Source organism: Asterias rubens, chromosome 8 (assembly GCF_902459465.1).
Source record: "Asterias rubens chromosome 8, eAstRub1.3, whole genome shotgun sequence".
NCBI lineage: Eukaryota > Metazoa > Echinodermata > Asteroidea > Forcipulatida > Asteriidae > Asterias > Asterias rubens.
In genome coordinates this window covers 11687536-11707391 of record NC_047069.1, presented here as the reverse complement: position 1 = coordinate 11707391, position 19856 = coordinate 11687536, and the positions used below count along the sequence as shown (strand labels likewise).

The 19856-nt window shown below is 40.5% G+C and overlaps 1 protein-coding gene across 1 annotated transcript in view; it reads left to right on the top strand.

Annotated features, from left to right (window-relative positions):
* The first annotated feature begins 9347 nt into the window (after positions 1-9347).
* Positions 9348-19856, top strand: part of LOC117293584 (formin-J-like) — a 53945-nt gene continuing 43436 nt past the window's right edge. Inside the window, exons 1-3 of the mRNA XM_033775943.1 lie at positions 9348-9395; positions 10410-10569; positions 17722-17755. Of these exons, the coding sequence (XP_033631834.1) occupies positions 9348-9395; positions 10410-10569; positions 17722-17755 (242 nt within the window). The remainder of the gene's footprint in view (positions 9396-10409; positions 10570-17721; positions 17756-19856) is intronic.

The following is a 19856-nucleotide window of genomic DNA, read 5'->3' as shown; positions in this document are numbered from 1 at the left end:
TGAAGAGAGGAGGGCGGGGGCAATTTGTTCTGCACTACGAAATTGCCACAGTCGTAGTGCTTTTCATGGGGGAATTTTGTCTATTCTAAATCGAATTAAACAAGAGAATTCCTTAATAATAACATGGTACAAGTTTTTAATATGGCGGGGAGGGTGTTAGCTATTATTTTTACGTTGTGGATGTAGATAACTACACATCTGTTAACAACAAGATAGTATAGTTAATATATGAAACCCATCGTCTTCGTTATTCTTGATGCCCTTGTCGCGTTAGTATAAGGGTTTGCTTCTGTACATGTGAATGACTCGGCGTTTGCATTGTAGTAACGTACGTAATGTACGGGGCAATGAACGTACAGACTGTATACGTACAAGCATCATTGACATGTACGCTATAGGCCACTCAGCAACTGACGAGGGAGACCCTACTTTAGCGACTCAAAATTAGAGCTCCTAGAAATCCTCACGACTAGATTTTCCTATGAAATTGTTTATAAATAAACACTGCTCAGATTGTTTAAGGTTAGAATAATATTTGGGAATTTAACTGTTGCAAAACAACAGATATACGAAATCTTCCCGTTTTTTCGCGATCCTCAACTTCGACGGACGATAGTTTGAGATCATGCGCTCTGAGGATGGCAATATGCATGCTATATGTGCAGACGGAACCCAAGAAACCGTTAAACAGATCTAGCGAGCATTCTCACAGGTCGTTTTTCTAATTTTAAGTCGCTAGTGAACATGTTCGTGCACCAATCACCACTGCGCTAGTAACATACTTGCGTGTTCAACGAGATACTCCGAATACATGACGTCATCAGACGTTTTCGCTAGCCAATAGGAACGCGCGCTGTCTACAGGTTACGAAGGCTAACCTTTTTTATTCAGTAATCATGGTTTGTAAACAGCTCTTTTCAAACGACGGAAAACAACCCAACATTCCTGGTGAAATTTTTTCAACGTGTGTAAAACTATAAACATGAGCCTCGTGTGAAAGGACATCAGTTCTTTGCACATGTTCTATATTCCTTGCGCAATTTGTTCAAACATTGTGAAATTTAAGATGATCGAAGCACAAACGTGTCTTACTGTCCTGTGTAATAACGATACAAATCTCAATACACGCCGGACTATCACAATTATAACTACACAATCGCATGTACTTATTAGCCAATCAGAAATAACTTCATGTGCCGTTAAGCAGGCCACAAAACCTTTACATTTGTCTGTGTGCGTCACGGCATTCCGTCTAAATACGAGCTGCCTATGGCTATTAGTTACAGTTTCCATAAACGTCCGATAATTAAACTGATTACAGAAAGAATGTCTAATAAAGTGTCTCTTTTCACATTCTTTATGTGTTTTTTTAGTTCATTATTCTGCAGTAGTGTTTCGCGGTTTTTGGAATGCTAGGTATTTTTAAACAATGCTCTACCGTCAATCTCCAATTATTGGTATCCTTTAGCTTAAATGTTGTTGAAATGAGTTGTGACAACCCCTTTTTACCTCTCGAGTCAGCAAACTTCAAAAGATTTCAAAGTGGATGGATGAAAAGTTATCCTTTACATAAACCATGAGCCGCAAGAGGATTAATGTCCTTTCCTAATCTCAAAACACATCAACGATTCTTTGTGAGCATTCCGTTTTTATAGTCATCTTTTGTGGTGTTTTTCCTCCCCACCTAATCTATCTGAAGGATTTCGGGACCAATTTAAATTAATTTTCTGGTCGATTTACCTTTTTTTCTTCTTTTTTTCTTCTTCTTTTTTTTTTTTTTTTTTTTTTTTTTTGGGGGGGGGGAATTCCTTCCCAATTGAATCTCGTTGATTGGCATTACGCAAGGACGAGAGAAACACGTCATGTCTTTCTTGATGTTAAATTTGGCGGCAACATGAAGACAATTCCACCAAATTGGACAGATGTGTGTGGCGCGTTTTTATTCTGTGATTGCAGTTTTTGCCGTAAGGTTGCACTCAACTATAATGTTCAATCTGTATCTTTTAGGCAATTTAACGGGTATGTCTTTTCCCTCAAAATAATTGGCACTCGAGGTTTTAAGCTTAGGGATTAAGAAAGTGACAATATTAGGCTGACTCTACCAAACTTTTATATGGTTTTGATTTGTTCATCATGCAAATCTAATTGCCTTATATTTTATAAGGGACATAACCTCACAGTACTTTAATTTTGTATTAATATACACGTCTATAATTGGCCTTTCGGGTGTCACAATTTGTAGCCTTTTAATCATGATATTTCCCCGTCTTCTTGAATTTAAGTTGCGTCGGTATTAAATGTAATTTGGTATAAATCTATTAAAATCTGAGTAACGGGTTGATTTTTATATATATATATATATATCTTTTTTTTTTTTGGGGGGGGGGATTACGGATTTTGTTTTATCAGAACATGCCACCTGGTGTGATAATTCAGCAACCCAAAAACTGCGTTGCCTAGAAATGTTGAGAGTTCGCCCCATTAGCAGATTACACGTATCTGGGCTTGTCAGGATTAAGGAGAATTAAATTATTGATACAGTATGTTAACCTACCCCAGTGGCCACTGTGTTGGTTTTGTGTAAAGTTCTTTCTAGTGAAGGTGTACTTCGTCGGCTACAAGGGGACACTTTTTATCTGTACAAAGTTTGGATGCATTTTGACTGATGGTTCCATGGCTTCGACCCCACAGTGACTTTGTTGAGATCTAACGGAGGCTAAATACTCGGTCCTCGATTGGAGACCTGACTATGATGACTTGGGACATGAGACTGACTTGAGACTTTACCTGAAGGTCTCGGTATTTTGTTTGAGACTTGAAGTTTGGGACATGTCACTTTACCTCTTTATGTCAACCTGTGTGTCCCTCTTATGCGTTATTCAGACTTATACATTAACATACAAAGAATGGTGTTTATTTTTTTTCAAAAAAGCTCACATAACCATATTTGCTACAGCACAGTGTTTTTTAATTTTTTATTTTTTTATTTTTTTTTTATTTATTTTTTTATTTGGGTGGTGGGGGGGGGGTGGTAAGAGTTATTGTATGACAGATAATTTGTTGCAGTTTGCTTCTGGCTACAATTATCAAACGAATTAGGTACATTGGCATTTAGGTTAAGTTGAATTTCTAGAATCCAGGATCAACGAGAATGCCATACAGTTCAATGGTAACTTAAGTAGTTTAATAACACAGTTACAACTGTCAGCGTTATGAATTGATGCTATTTTGACAAGCATCAATTTGGGCGGGCATTTCCAGCAACTTAATCTCTTGACCTCTGACCCAACTGAGCGGAAACACATTTAAGAGCTAATTTCTATACACGTAAAATGACTCCCATTAATCAAACATTTTAGCGATCACATTTATGAATTCACTTTGGAGAAATTGTGTATAATACGTGTACGTGATGTGTTGTACTTTCACACCCCATGGGCAGGGTTCATGACCCGTCTTTGCAATAACTGAAGCTTTTATCCATTGCTAAAAAATTGAGTGCTATTGATTTTTCCCCTCTCTATGAAATTACTTGATCGTATTCAACCCAAGTATAATGCTCAGACAGAATATGGAGGGTTTTGATACCAGTGGAAAAGTTCAATCAGAAATGAAAATGTTTAGTTTCAAAAATGTTACCCATTGAACCATTGGTACACCTTGCAGTCATGTATAGACTCGCCAAGATGGGTATTGGGATCCTAAAACTAGGATGTCGTCCTCCCCGGATCAGTTTTACTTTTTACAACGGGATGGCGACATCACAACACACACGGCAGAAAAATTCGGTATGTCAACATCCTACTAGAGGATGTCGACATGCTACTATAGAGGATGTCGACATGCTAGTCAACATCCTACTAGAGGATGTCGACATGCTAGTCAACATCCTACTAGAGGATGTCGACATGCTAGTCAACATCCTACTAGAGGATGTCGACATGCTAGTCAACATCCTACTAGAGGATGTCGACATGCTAGTCAACATCCTACTAGAGGATGTCGACATGCTTCTATAGAGGATGTCGACATGCTACTATAGAGGATGTCAACATCCTACTAGAGGATGTCGACATGCTAGTCAACATCCTACTAGAGGATGTCGACATGCTACTAGAGAGGATGTCGACATGCTAGAATAGAGGATGTCAACATCATACTAGAGGATGTCGACATGCTACTATAGAGGATGTCGACATGCTACTATAGAGGATGTCAACATCCTACTAGAGGATGTCGACATGCTACTAGAGAGGATGTCGACATCCTGGGAAGTCGACATCTTGTTGAAAGGATGTCCTAATCCCTAAATGTTTCATGTTGGGATGATCTAATGTGGCTACAATGAATAGCCATTTACAAGGTAGCCATGTGGCTAGAAGAAGGATATGTGGCTACAGTGTAGGCATATAGCCACTTACAAGGTAGACATGTGGCTAGAAGGTAGCCATTTTGGTAGATATTTGGCTACAAGGTAGCCATTTACAGGTAACCATGTGGCTAGAAGGTAGCCATTTACAGGTAGCCGTGTGGCTTGAAGGTAGCCATTTACAGGTAGCCGTGTGGCTAGAAGGTAGCCATTTACAGGTTGCCGTGTGGCTAGAAGGTAGCCATTTTGGTAACATTTTGGCTAGAAGGTAGCCATTTACAGGTAGCCATGTGGCTACATAGAGGTAACCTTTTGGCTACAAGGTAGCCATAGCCATGTGGCTACAAGGTTCACATTTACAAGATACTAAAAATGCCCTCGTAAATTCCAAGTTACTGGCCGGGTATGAGGTTTTAAGAGCTGCTGCAAACAGCAACTCAGTTTGCTTGTATTTATCAGAATAATAAGTAGTTGTTGAAATCTCAACAATTTAAAGTCACCTGGAAGTGGTATTTTTTCAAAATAAAGCTTTTGCCACAAATATATGTGTTTTGATGAGTGGAATGTGAATAAACAGTTAACTAAGGTTTTAAAAAATCAGTTCTTATGTTATTTACAAATTTAAGAGTAGACCCCGACCCGAGAGGGCGCTGTTCGTGACGTCAATCGAGGCAGACTTTGCCTGTAATACGTAGAGTAAACACAATTGCAAAGTACATGTACGGACCAAGTCGTGAGTTTGTACGTTTCAAAAAAAAAAATTTTTTGTTTTTTTCCGGCAATGCCGAACAGGAAACAGTAAACATATACTCTTATGTTTGAAAGAAAACAAATTATATTTCCAGGTGACTTAAAGGCCAATAATGTATAGAGGTGTTTCTAACACCTTGAAAACTAACAAAATCACACTGTGTGTTTTTCTCTACTTGTTCACAGGCAGCTGCTTTCGAACAAACAATTCAAAAACTGACTCGCAGTTAACTTTGTTTGTTGTCGTCTCCCACCGTCATTTCAAATCAGTAATTCATTTACTTTGCAACAATCACAGCTCAAGGACATAACATCGAATTTCATTTTGAAAGCCCCTTTATTAAATTTTCCCCCAGGGCTAAAACAGAAAAGATAAAAACATGTAAAGTGCACGAGTTAACCTCCAGTGCAATTTATTGCTTTAAAATGAATTATGCTAGTTGTGGCAGGCGAGAACCAAAGGGGGTATATCTCGGAGTATACCCAGATCGGAGTAGAGAACAGAGAAGATAAACAAACAACAAACATATAGGTATGTAGGTCACCGAGGGAGGATCCTTAAACACAGGTAAATTGTGGCGCCGTTTTTGAGGACCTTTTGTAAGATTATTTACCCTAGTTCAGCTAGAATTGACGTCACTTTAGAACCGGGTACAACTTTGGTACTCTCGTGTTGGTCCCGTGATATCCCCGGGGGTCTTTGGGCGGGATTTTAGGAAAGGGGGGGGGGTCATATAAGTATGGGATTAACACCTATTTGTCGCATTTTATGGTGATGGTATGACTGGTTTAGTGCCATTACAAGGTTACCTAATTTCAACACAAATTGCAGCGACATGTTGATGGTTTAGGGGTCTCTTTCTGAATTCAGCTTGATGCACCGTTGGTCACGGTTAAATCTGTACCATACTCATAGAGACCAGGGCATGGATGTAGTGCATGGATATTGCCTTCATATCGCTATGTTCAAATTATTTTTGGTATTGCGACCAAGTTATTTTTTATTAAACTTAACGGAGGCAACGATTGCCTCCATATCCCCTGGCAATTGCCTTGGTGCCCTTGAAATGATCCAGTATAAATTTTAAATTTCCTGATATAGGGTGTCCTTTACCACTGATAGAATGCCTTGGTGCCCTTGCCCTTTCAAAAAAGAACTTGGAAACATACAAGCCTAACAGAAGAGCTCAAATGAAGGTGACGATCAATCGAAGAGACCGGCCTGCGTATAGATACCGCATCGCCAAACAATTATTCACCATTATCGAAGGAACCAGACTATTTTGGGACCACCAAATGCTGGATTTATGAATCTTAATGAAGCCAATATTAGTCCTGATTTAATTGCCATTTGACAAAGTTCCCTATCTGCTGAACACATCAAATGTAAACTCGAATCCTGCTAAAAATGATACATCGATGTGTGAAAGGAAGGAATGCGCATGAAACTACTGGTCCTCATCCTCATGGAGGGATCTCCATGGTAACATGGGTTTTCTCGTCATTATCAGTGACCTATAGTATAGTGTCCAGCCTTTGCTCTTATAGGGCCCACCCAAGACTGGTTACATCACTTCAACAAGTATAAAGTCTGGTACGCCAGCGCTCTAACCATACAAAACTTCCTCTGTGCTCAGAACTTTCTCTGTGCTCTAACGCATCACTCATAGAGCAAGGTATTAAGGATGCTGCGCCATGGAAAGTACGGTTGGGCCCATTAGCTATATGCACACCTTAATGAGGTTATGGAAAAACCAGGATTTGTGTTCGGGGTCGAAATTTAAAATCTGTCCCACCAATTTTCAGTTAGTCGTGGATCATGGTTTTAGTCTCATGCATTGGGACACAATCAGGCACTTCTGAAACTATTGTGGTATGTCAGTGTTTCGCTATGGTAGTACAGTATTAGTATATCATAGCAAAGTATGACCTTACATTACAATACTGGATCAAGTGGTATAAGTCTTGTTTAAATCTCTCTTAGTCTGTATCCATGTTTTATTTATAGACTAGACCTCTTGAGAACGAAGAAAAGCTCTGCTGTAATCAGTTCTATATACAGGCAGGACAAGCCGCCAGCAAATATCACTACAATGGTCCTATTAACACCAAGGACCGTTGAAAACAAAATTCACCCAAATTCCTCGACAAGAAAAGAGAAACGTCTCAAGTAAAACCAAGGACGTCTTTTTTTCAAGCCCAAATCGAACTTAAGGACACTTTAGTTTATACAAAGGTAGCTAATCGAAATGGTGTGGGGATTAGGGGTAGGGATCGGCGGGTATTCGACGGTACGACTCGAGGGTTTGTCCCGGTAAGAACGGGGGCTCTCGGAATCTCGTCCTCGGTCTTCTCTCTGAAGTCAGTGGTTGCAATTAGGTCTGGTTTCGTATTGGGTGTTGTTGTTGCACAAAAGGGTTGACTGAAGATGGTGTGGGGCTTAATGGGGATTTGCAAGTTTTGAAAAGGTTGGAACAAACACTTTCACACTGGAAAATCAATATGATTGAGTGGTTGCTCTGCAAAGCGTTGTTTAGGAAGACCTTGTAACGTTGAGATGTTATGCGGGAGTTAACAAACAGAATCAGTTTTGTGAATGGTGTTAGGGCCAATTAAAAGCAACTAATTGATTAATATTCACCCTTCCAACTGTGAGACTCGGACGCCTTTGAAGTTTCTGGTGGACTACCGCCGTTCCTTGGACATCATCTACATCAGGGGATACAAGATAGATCTTACTTAAGAATAGAAATAACTGTAAACTTGCGGGTACAACTATGTACTAAATCTCTTGTGAGGGAGTGTTCGCTCTGAAAAGAGCCGGTTTAGTCTCGACGTTTCGAACAGACTCTGCTCGTCTTCAGGAGAAGAAAACGAAGAACACGCTTCAAACATCACTTAGATCTGACATGTTCATATACATTGTACATCGCAGTTTAGTTAGGACTGAACCAGTGGAAGTTAATGAAGTTATAATTATGACAGATAGATCGGGAGTTTACCAAAGTGAGATACACTCCAAAAACTTCAGGGCAATTCTGACCCGGAACTGAGTTCCGAGAGTTGGCACGTTCCAAGTTGACCCAGATTTGAGTGTTAGTGAGGCCCCCCTCTGACCCGTAATCCGCGTAAAAGCTGACCAGGGAGTTCTCGGAGTGATAGTCATACAATGGTATTTGCTTCTGTGTATATAGTTTGACCATGGTTTGACAGCATGGAACTACGTCTCTTATAGCTTTTGTATTTATTAGTAATACAAAGAACACTCCGGAAAAACATTTACAGACTTGTAAAATAAAGTATCTTGACAAATACTAAACTACATGTTCTCCTGAATGTGTAAGGATATTATGTCAGTGGTCATGTACCCGCAAAGGATGGGTTCTATGTTTTCACGTGAGGGCGCTAGTCATCTTTTTCAACATTTCATTATTTCTCCATGTGTATCGATGGTTTATTAAATTAGAAACGCACAACTGACTGTTGTAAGGTCTTTGATAATTGACCTGTCTTATCCACGAGCCAATCAACACAGTCAATCAAAGACTACAGTCTGGTCCATTTGCGGTGTCTCCTTCATTGCTACAAAAGGGCACATGACCATGATGAAATTCAACATGAAAAATATACCAAGTTCTAGTTAAAAAACGACCCTTTAAAATTGATATTTACTTGTTGTAATCGGAAAGGAATGCCGGGGTCTGCTCTCATGTCGCCCAAATAGATCGGCGGCCTCGAAATGTGCCACCTAGTCCATGGACGCGTGCCAGGGCGAGCCTAGGTCCCTAAACCCATTGCTCCATGCTAAACCCAGTCTCCCAGCCAACAATGGCAAACCCACACCGTGTATTCAAAACCAAAACTCACAGTCGTGGTGTTTACTTGAACTTCAAGATCGACACGAACAGAACTGGGTTAGAGATTTTGGTGACAATAAAGGGTGTCATGTACGGCTTCACTGTGAGGAAAAGCTTTTACGTATTGCCATGATGCGAGATGTTTCATGTCAGAATGTGAAGTGATAACATTCAGGTCTGACGTCGCTCATAGAACTGGATGAGGGGAGGGGGATAGGAATGAGCTTTATGAGTTGTTCTTGCTCAATTATTGTTTGCCTCATGAAATGTCTAATAGGTTAGAGTAAATGTACAACCCTTATGTGAATGTTATTTTTTTATTGAGTTATCACTTTGACAGCTCGACTATAGCTATAGTACTAAATAGCGCGATGCGGCAGTGGCACAACTTCCCAGGAGATATACTAAGTATGAGTTCAGTAAACGAGTAATGACCACAGTTGCTAGTACGCATTCGCTCATCAGGAACAGGTCACCAGCCAAATGACCATGTCACATACGTTTGACTGGTCTTCTGCTATAGCGTGCTTAGCAGAATTGCTAAGCACAGTTTTTTTTTTCGACTGGACAGCTTTTTGAATTTGGGACATGATGGATCATGGGGAACACAACATGTAAGCCCCCCTGTCAAAGTTGTAGCATCGTGGGAGACGAGCCAAGTGTATAAAGCTTTATAATCTATGTACACATCCATACTACGTGCAGCGATTTATAGTCAGGGGTGCCTTCCTCCAGAAACACCCTCGTGTCGACAGCAATATCGCTGACGAAAATCAGGGGTTTAAACTTTGACCTCACTTGATCGAAAAGGAGAGGGATTTGAAGTGTGTTTTCTCATCAAAAAACTTGAACTTATGCCAGAGTCTAAATTCAAATTTTAAAGAAGTACTTTGACGAAGTCAGGTTGGCTCAGTGGTTTCTGACATGTCCCTGCCCTTCACCTCTGTGGTCCCCGGTTCGATACCCGGACGGAGCCTTGCATGTGGATTGGGGGTTTTCACTTGGTGACTGCGTGGGTTATCCCTAGGGGTTTTCCCTCCCCTTTCTAAAATAAAAGTTTGTGTGATCTTTCCAATAGGATGCTTTGCCGACTTTAATTCAGAGTGAGAAGTCCAAGCAACTTCCGAGTCAAACGAACATTGCCTTCGATTTAGACACTAGTAGAAGTTCGTACAACGCAATACAAATTCTCAAACGAATGCTGATAGACAATGTGACAAACTGGAGTAGTTAAAGTGTAGGATAGCTGAGAAGAGCATCGATTGAAAGAGACCAGGTGATAGCGGCGGCTCACGGGGTGCGCCCCCATTACAATTTGAGGAGGCGGACACGGACGCAAGTCTTTGCCGAATGAAGATGAATACAATGTAATTTTTTTGATTACTGATACTAGTTGACTTTCATATCGTATTATTATTTGCGTTTCTTTGCAGAAACTCAAGAAGGAAAGATTTCGGTTCAGTCTTATATTGGGTGAGTTGAAGCAATCGACTGCAGTTCCCTATAAGACGACGTTGGTGGCGTTTATCAACTGCGTCCTCGCGGCCACAGAGCCGCTGCATGACCGGATTAGAATACGAAACGAACTCGTTGGTAAGTCCACAACATACGTCACATTCCTATACCAGGCCCCGATGCTTCACGGAGGCAACGCAGTCGATGACCTCACATGCCCCTGGTCATTGCCTTCGTGCCCTTGAAATGCTAAAGTAGAAATGTTTATTGTCCTCATATGGTGACCTTATAACCAAGGAGAAAATGCATTGGTGCCATTGCCCTTTCAAAAATGAGGCATACATGTTTAGGTGTGTTGGGTTGTTTGTTTGTTTGTTTGTTTGTTTGTTTGTTTGTTTGTTTGTTTGTTTGTTAGGTTGGTTGGTTGTTTAGATGATCTTCCCAACAAGTGAACTCGGCAAAAACTCACAGGAGGGGGATATAAATGCAAAGTTGGCGACAGCAAATCTCTCATGTTATTGTTGAAAAGGCAGATTTAAAATCACCGGTCTCGGTACTTCGCATCTTGTGTGCCATTTGAACTCGTTTGACAACCAAAGCATAGTCACACTAACACCCCACCCATCGTCCTCCAACTAACCCCACCCCACCCCCAGAGTCCAATCAAATTCCACAACACTCAAACTACTATTGGCGAGTTCCCAAACTCATAGATGTTAACGCATGCATGCATTCACATAACAATACACAAATCGTGAACACTGAGAGAGAATAAGGTACCCTTAGGTTCACACGAACTTGTTACTGTTTGGAAACTCAATTTTTTTATGAGGGACTTTTGTCGGGAGGTAAGTGAGTGGAAGACTACAGGCGCTAGATGTCTTCACAATCTTCATAGATGGTATTTTCACAGGGTCCGTGCACAAAGAGTATCACGCTAGGTGTCAGAAAGCTACGCCCTTCAAAACTTATATGCATTGTACAGTAACCAAGGCCACCAACTTTATTGTTGTCAACATGTTGTTAGCAAAGCAACACAAATTTATTTTATTTATGGGTTTACAGTCGGATAGTTTTATGGCATTATTCTCGTCAAAGAAACGACCCTGGGTGACTCGCATAAAAAATTATGCGATTCTCTGCATTGAACTATGGATTTTAAAGTTGTTAAAATGCCATTAAATATATCCAAATACGTCACTGTAGAACACGTAACCGCTGTAAACAAATAAGTAGTTTTACAAAATAACTCTGCGGGGGGCTCAAAGTCGCTAATCGCCGACTTGATAGGGATTCTTGAGCTGCAGATAATTCGTTTTAAATTTTGTGTGATGTGGATCACCCGACTTATACCAAGGCACAGTGTATCTCCATATGAGATATTTACAGAGTGGTGGAGATATTTACTCCAGGTACCCCCGTTTTGATGTACTGTTGCCCCACCCCTTTTTCCTACGACGCATCTGTAAACCCCACAAAATAGTGTGGCAAGCTGTTGCCTTCTAAAAGACAGGAGCGCCACCGACTGTCGTGTTTAAGCCAGGTTTTCTTGGGGGCAACATAGAGCAAGGAGTGAGCTTTCACTGACTATTCGTGGTTCTACGAATAAATTGTTCATTCGATCTGTGTTTAATCAAATGTTGGCACAAAGGAAATAAAAGAACAAGTGCAATTCTGTTATCATCTCATACTCAAGCTGTACTCTGCACAGTGAGAACATCTTAGTAACACTAAACCTTACTCTAGCTTGAGTTTTGTGTACAGTGTGGTGTATAACGATGGAGTGCTTTCATTTTATCAAATCTTTCCGCCGTGATACCCGAGTGAACGATCACTCCCTATACTGCCTATATATTATTGTAGTCCAGTCTTTAATACAAAACCAGTCCGACCTTGCGACAGGGTTGGAGTTACCCCAAAAGGTCAAACAGCTTGTACGATTCCGACCGTGAATTTCTCTTAACCATGAACTGTTTATTACATTTTTCATTTTTATGAGAGAAAAAAATTGGTGTCCAATTGTTTCTGGGTCGTGCCTAGACAAGGTCGCAGGTATATTCATATCACGCAACCCCCTTTCATAATTCACACGATTTTGCATTGAGTGGTTCTTCAGAGAAGGGCAAGTACGACCAGGCAGAGGTAATTTCCGTAATATTATTTCGTTTAAAGGCACTGGACACTAATGGTAAGTACTCAAACCAATTGTTAGCAGTTAACCGACTTGGTAACGAGCAATGGGCGAGAGATGTTGACAGAATTAAACATTGTGAGAAACGGCTCCTAATGAGTTACGTAGTTTTTAAGTAAGAGGTAATTTCTCACTCAAATTGTAAAGTGCTTCAGCTGAAGCCTTTTATTATGTATCTGAAAGCAAACAAAGTAATGCAACAAGGGCAGCTTCGATGACCAAAAGAGCCCGAATATTTACAGATGTTTTATTGCACATGTTGGGGATACACAAAGTGAGAATACTAGTCTTTACAGTACAAATAGCATCCACAGTGTTTTAAAAGTGGTGATCAACAGGTGTATATGGCACAGTTCATCAGACGCGTGACGTTGGTAGATATCTTGGGTTTGTTTGAACCGCACTTGTTCGTATGAGGGGATGGATCCGTGCTGAACTGTTGTTGAACCGTTTTTGTGTTGTTTTACTCAAGTTTCTTAATAGCGCCACCATTCGACAAGACGATGTCATGTTAGAAATCATTGGAATGGTGCCGTTCACCATTCCGTTAACACCCGACCAGCCAGTGAAGTAATTGGCCCTTTTCTTGGGAAAAGGTCAAAACAAAAACTGTTTATATTTCCTCTGGTGTTTTGTGCAAGTATGTGATTGTCTACTTCAGGTATTACGTGGAAGTATCTGAAAATGACATTTTGTTTTTCGATCTTTCCTCGTTTTTGTTTATGTTGGTCCTATCTGTGTGGTTTTAGGTATGTTGTGGTGTACGTGGGTCTCTTGCTTCGTCTTCTTCAACAAGTCTTCTGAAATTTCTTTGTGTCTTTTGTCTTCTCGCCGCTCACTGCATTATCCTATCCATGTACTATCCTATCCCACCTCCCCTTTTGGTTGTTGTTCCACCAATGTCTGTGTATTGTGTCTTTCGTTCGTTCCTGCTGCGAGGGGCCTTCCTCCCGGGCGGTGTCTTGAGGGTTTACCCCAGTCCGTCCATCCTGTTTCTTTGTTTTGCTCTACGGTGTTCGTTTCGATTTTTGTGTCTTGGAGATGGTCACGCTGGGATCTGATGTTTTCTAAAGTTGAGAGTGTTTTGTGGTGTTTTGTGTCTATTCGTCGGAAGATGTTCAATTACTTGTTTACAGCAGATGTTATTTCCGGTAGAGCCGATGTGTTTTGAAAACCTCTATTGTACATTTTGATGCAAGTTGGAAGGCTTTGAGGCATGGTACTTGGCGGAAAACAATCGCTGAAGACGTTTAGAGTATAAAAGCGTCGATCACTCGCGGCTTCTCTGACGCACCAGTCCCGTCTAATGTTTTTTTCAAAATCCATGGCCCTTTTCGAAACCATGGCTTCGTCGAGTCCAGATTCGGCTCATGCTAGCTTGGCCCCGCGGTTGATTGGGCAATTGCGCGTGCTCTGCGTATAGGACGTAGACTGAAGCCGAATCCCAAAACGAAGCCGTGGTTTCGAAAAGGGACTATACATGTAGGCCTAGTCATAATAAGTTACACACAAACATGACAACAATGTACCACAGGCTTTCGGAAGAAGCAATATGAATTGCTTGCATGTTTTACCACAGGCTGTATACTGTTTCAGTTTTGAAAGTATTTTTTTATATGAAATGCAATAACAAACACTGTTAACATTTCTGAGGTAGAAGAGATGGCGTTATGTTACATGTGGTTGTCAAAGGAGACCGAACTTGGCAGAGAGAGAGAGAGAGAGGGGCTAACGAGGAGCGAGTGAGGCAAGGTGGGCATACCGGCACGTACACGGGGGTCAGACGGGGGAGCAGAGTGCACCTCCCGGAGGAGACCCTCTCCGTCTTGGGCCCAAGTAACCTGTCAAAATGGTCCTCACATTGAGGCTTCACGGCCGGCTCTCTCCTTCTAGCTCTTTCTCTGGCTGTACTTAAGAAGTTCAAATAGCCATTATATAGGGTGGGTTTATATGGTGGACCCAGAGGTGAAATAAAATATCATGATTGCATTTCACTGACAGACATTTCGGTAAAGTACAAGCGATTATTCGAAATTAATTCGTGACTTCAAAACGATTGAATGAAGCCCCTTTCCAAAGTCAGATCACTTTTTTTAATGTGAACTTATTTGTCGATTTCGTCTCAGGTACGAACTTCAACATTTCAGCAGAATGTGCGAAATATTTTCTGAATTTTAATTGACGTGTCGACTCGGGGCAGTTTTTCATTGCCACCCCGGTGTGCCACGACAATCATAATCGCCACGACTGAGACTCTAACCCACAATATTGCTGATCAGAAAGACACGGACTCGAGTTCCGTGTTCATAAAGGCACTGAGCACCTTGTATTTGTGCTTAGAGAAAGGACCACAGATACTGAGCACCTTGTATTTGTGCTTAGAGAAAGGACCACAGATACTCCACTATTGGTGCATCCCAACACTATGCGTAAACTAACCAATCTGTACAAACTTGGGCTGAATTGAACATTGAAGTTGCATTAATAAAATAAAAAAAACCTGATTGTACACATTTGTGTGCTTTCAGATTCCTAATAAAAGGGGCTTCAGGCGTGAAGTCATTTAATATTATTTAAATGAGAAGTTGTCTCTTTCTCTAAAACTACGTTTCTTCAAAGGAAGCCGTTTCTTACAATGGTTTGTCTAACCTCCCTTGCTCTTTGCTATTACTGTCCACTGCTCGTTACCAAGTAAGTGTATATGCTGAACATTATGTTGAGTATTTACCAATATATATTATTATTATTATTTTTATTATTATTATTTTATTCGCCATAACAGTACAAAACAAAATACATTGACAACATTATACCCCAAGATGGGCAAGGGACAACAAAAGCAAATACATACTATGATCCGTAGATCTGTTGCCCCACATCTGGGGTACACAATAAAATTAATATAGATTTAACATAATATAGTACACAAAGCAATAATAAAAGCAGAACATTAAAAACCAATAGAAAATGATAAATATCTATATTAAGAATAAAAAATAAATTAAATTAAATTAAATTAAAAATAAATAAATGAGTAAAAATAACAGATGGGGTAAGGATAAACAATAAAGGGAAATAAATAAATAAATAAAACCTAAACTTGTAGATAAATTAAAACGACTTAAAATATTGCACAAGTGATATAGTGTCCAGTGCCTTTAACAAACACAGAAAGACAGTGTTTTTCTGGAGGGTTTGAAATAAGCCAGGTATTCGTGTAATAAACACGCCCCAAGACCCAATTGTTTCGCTTGGTTACGTTCCAACTGCGACATGGTGATCCTTCCTCTCTCTTTAAGAACCCTAGTTTTGGGAATGCCTAAAGTTCTGAAGGTAAACTTGATACCGTGTTTCCTTTGATTTGTGTACTTCGCCATGAGTAGTGCCTGCCTGCATGATTCAAGGGCGCACTGGAAACTCCTTGTGTGAACGAGAAGTATAAATAAACAACGCAAACGTTCAGAGAGTGCTTTTGAGAACAACATTCGTCGACCAAGACACATTCAACCAAAGATTATAACCCCCATGGGTGGAGTGAAACAAGATAACGTGATAACATTCCCCATTCACCAGTACCGGTCAACACCGGAGACCATTTTCAAAGCATTTTTTGGGCGAACGTTTATATTATTTCTGTCACGTGTGATTTCTGTACTGATGAACCATGAACCAGCTAATTCTATTTTCTCAAAAAGATAAACAAATTAATGATCATGAAACAAAATGAACCACGGACTAGTTCAAACTCTGATTTCAACTGTTTTACTGTTATTAATATATTAACCACAGAGCAAGGGTGATGATAACTGTTTCTGACAGTGGTTCACACACACATCTATGTTTAGGACCATTTCATAGAGCTCTTAAGCTAAAATATCAAAACATGTGAGTTGTTGTTTTGCCACTTGCAAGAACCGAATAAGTGCCAACCATTGAACTACTGAAAGTTCGCTTTCAAATCTTAAAGAAAATAAGGGGCAGAGAATAACATCCGCAAAGGAATGTTATGTTGCAATATAAATAGCCAAACCATTACGTGCAATCTTGCACATTGAAACAATCTCATAAGTCATAGCACTTTTGTTATCAGATTCAGCCCATAGAAATAGAATATTAATATGTTTTTCTTTCTCTTGAAATATTGAAACAATATCAGATAAAGAGTGGTCGAATCTTTTTTGGCAAGGACCAACCGTTTGTCAAGTACAAGAAACCCATTAAAATGCGATAAACTGTGGGGGTGTTTCTCGCTGAATGGTGGATGTAATTTACTGAGTGCTTGTCCCCCCGCAATGGGGACCAGTTAGCCCATAGGGCACATACCAGAGTTGAGTCCCATCCTCCAGAACAAAAACATTTCTCAAGGACTTTCTGTCTGACCAGGGTCTGACCCTAGTCAGCTGTGCCTATACGAACCCCGAGTAACCATGGCAGCTAGGTATAAGTCTAAAGAGAACAGTCAGCTCGACTGGCAAGACCCCCACGTGAAGAAACCACTTGTGGTGTACGGTGAATGGATGGATCACGGGCTGCGTTAGTGACAGGGCAACAACCGGGGTTCCCTACTCCTTAATGACCAGCCGGCCCCGTCGTTGACCTCCCGTAGCCGAGGGGGGGAAACAGGAATCCACACCCGGGGAGAGAGCAGGCAGTGGTGTGGCATACAAAGCCCGAACATTAATGCTGGGGCTCCATTCCTCCCCATGATGTGAAACCCCTCTGATGGATACACTCTTTAATCAGAACTTCAACAACTGGGTCATTGTGTCGCGTTGTTTGAGTTTTTTTTTCTTCAAAAAAACCCTTGCTGGTTATGGTCGCTGCTTGTTTAGAATCTCACATCATCTGATGATCTGAATGTGGTTTGATCACATTGTGGAATTTTAACCCTATTTGTGGACATTGTCCTGCATAACACCGTGCCAAACTAATGATGGACTGTGAACCACAGCAAAATGAACAGACACAGAACCGTTTGTTGCGTCAACAATATGTTCCAATAACTAAAACAGTAACACTCCGTTTTTAATGGTGTTTCTCATTTTGAATACCTGGATATTTAATAATGCACGAATCTTCCACTTCTTTCCCTGATGCAGGGCTGAAACTGTTGGATGTTCTGTCGGATCTGAGGTGAGTCAATTTTGTTTATGGTCTTTTTAGTGGTTAATATCATATCGACATTTTTAAATTATCATGTTGTGAGTCAGCTGAAGCTTCTCAGTCAACGTTATTTACGTGCGTAGCTTGGTTTTACTAGAACATTGATGATTGAGCGAGGACCATAATGCTAGTAGTAGTACTATAATGTTCGTTCCGCTCTCTATCGTCTCCACGACGGAAGACGACAGCGGAACGAACCTCCCCTAGTTCGATGTTCGAGCAGGTTCGAGAGGAGTTTACTTATGAACCTTTTATCAGTTGCAAGTCTCTAAAAAGCTAAACAAGAGTCATGTGAAACATTTTACTTCCTCCTCGGTGGAACCATGGAGCAAATATGTCTAATGTTGCCACCCTCGGGCCTCTTTGTTGATCTTAAAGGCAGTGGACACTATTGGTAATTACTCAAAATAGTTATTAGCATAAAACTTTTCTTGGTTACCAGTATTGTGGGGATAAGTTGATAGTGTAAAACATTGTGAGAAACGGCACCCTCTGAAGTAATGTAGTTTTCAAGAAAGGAGTAATTTTCCACGAATTTGATTTCCACCACATGATTAAAATTTGAGGTCTCGAAATCAAGCATCTGAAAGCACACATTTTCAAGGTGTATTATTTCTTTGTCGAACCATGGTGGAACCAATTAGGAGAGCAAATATATCCAATGTTGCCACCCTCTGACCTCTTCATTGATCTTAAGGCAGTGGACCAATTGAGCTCAAATTTCTACAGGTTTGTTATTTTATGCGTATGTTGAGAAACACCAAGTGAGAAGACTGGTCTTTGACAATCACCAATAGTGTCCAGTGTCCTACGTATACGAGCAAACCGGCACGCAAACAATTACACTACAAAACAAATATATATCAGACGTGGGATTCCTCAGGATTGTTTTCCTGACTTCATGACTTTCTCAGAAATCTTTTTGGGCCTTCAAATTATCTTGGCAGAAGTGTAGCAACTACCAAAGGGTTCAAGAAATAGTCCACATTGTGTCCAGAACCCTGTTGTATCTCTGATGATTCACAGAGTCTCCCCTACCTCCATGGTCTGCCAACATCCTGAATTGTAACATCTTGGAGTATTCGGGTCTAGATCAAGAGGGATACCCCAGACACACAAGCAAATGTTCAGGAATGTTCACACTTATCAAATCTCATAAATGAAATTTAAGATCTGCACAAAGTTACCCAATTCTCATCTGTTGTTTATTTATTTATTTTGGGTTTTTTTTTCATAGAGAAAGCAAAAAGTGTACACATGAATGGTTGTGGCTGCTGTTCACACATTTTTTGCATTTGTACGTGGTCTGAGTACATCACAGAAAATTTGATTCTGCTCGTTCCTCAACATGGCATTCAGCACTAAACCAATGTTATTAAAACAAACAAAATATATTTCCTCTATACATTAAGTGATTATATTTAATTGAGGCGTGTTAGACCACACGGGACGAATTAAACCAAACCCCTGCTGATCTGAATACGTTCGGGTACGATCTCTCAACTACGTTTACCCCACGGCAAGGGCGTTTTGAAACCAGTGAAGACCGCTGGGGGCCAGTTTGAGCTGTGCAAGAAACGTGGCGAACGTGACACATGGGGCGGTTTGCGCTATCTTTCTATCACTTCACGAGTATTGTTTTAGAAACATACTTTACACACAAAATAAAATATACATGATGGATGGCTTACTTCGCTCGCACGGGTCAAATCTTTGTGCACATGTTGTTTGTTCTCTGTTATTGTTTGACAGATCATAATGTCATGAAGATGATAATAATTTTTAAAGAGACACCCCCTTGTTTTTTGGGGAGGTTGAAAGTCATTTACACCCGATGGCCCCATGTTTAAAGAGCTTTTATTTCTTCTGTTTTGTTTTGGTTATTCCGGGTTTTGGTTGTCCCAATTTCATAGATCTGCTTCAAAAGAAAACTTTGCCTCACAATTTAGAAACGAGCAGGATGTTACAAATTTGGGATGTGGCATTTGGGATGTTAACTTTTTGTCCGGTAAGCATAATTTGGTTGTGCTTAGCAAATGTTATTGAGCTCTGGGCCCAATTTCATAGAGCT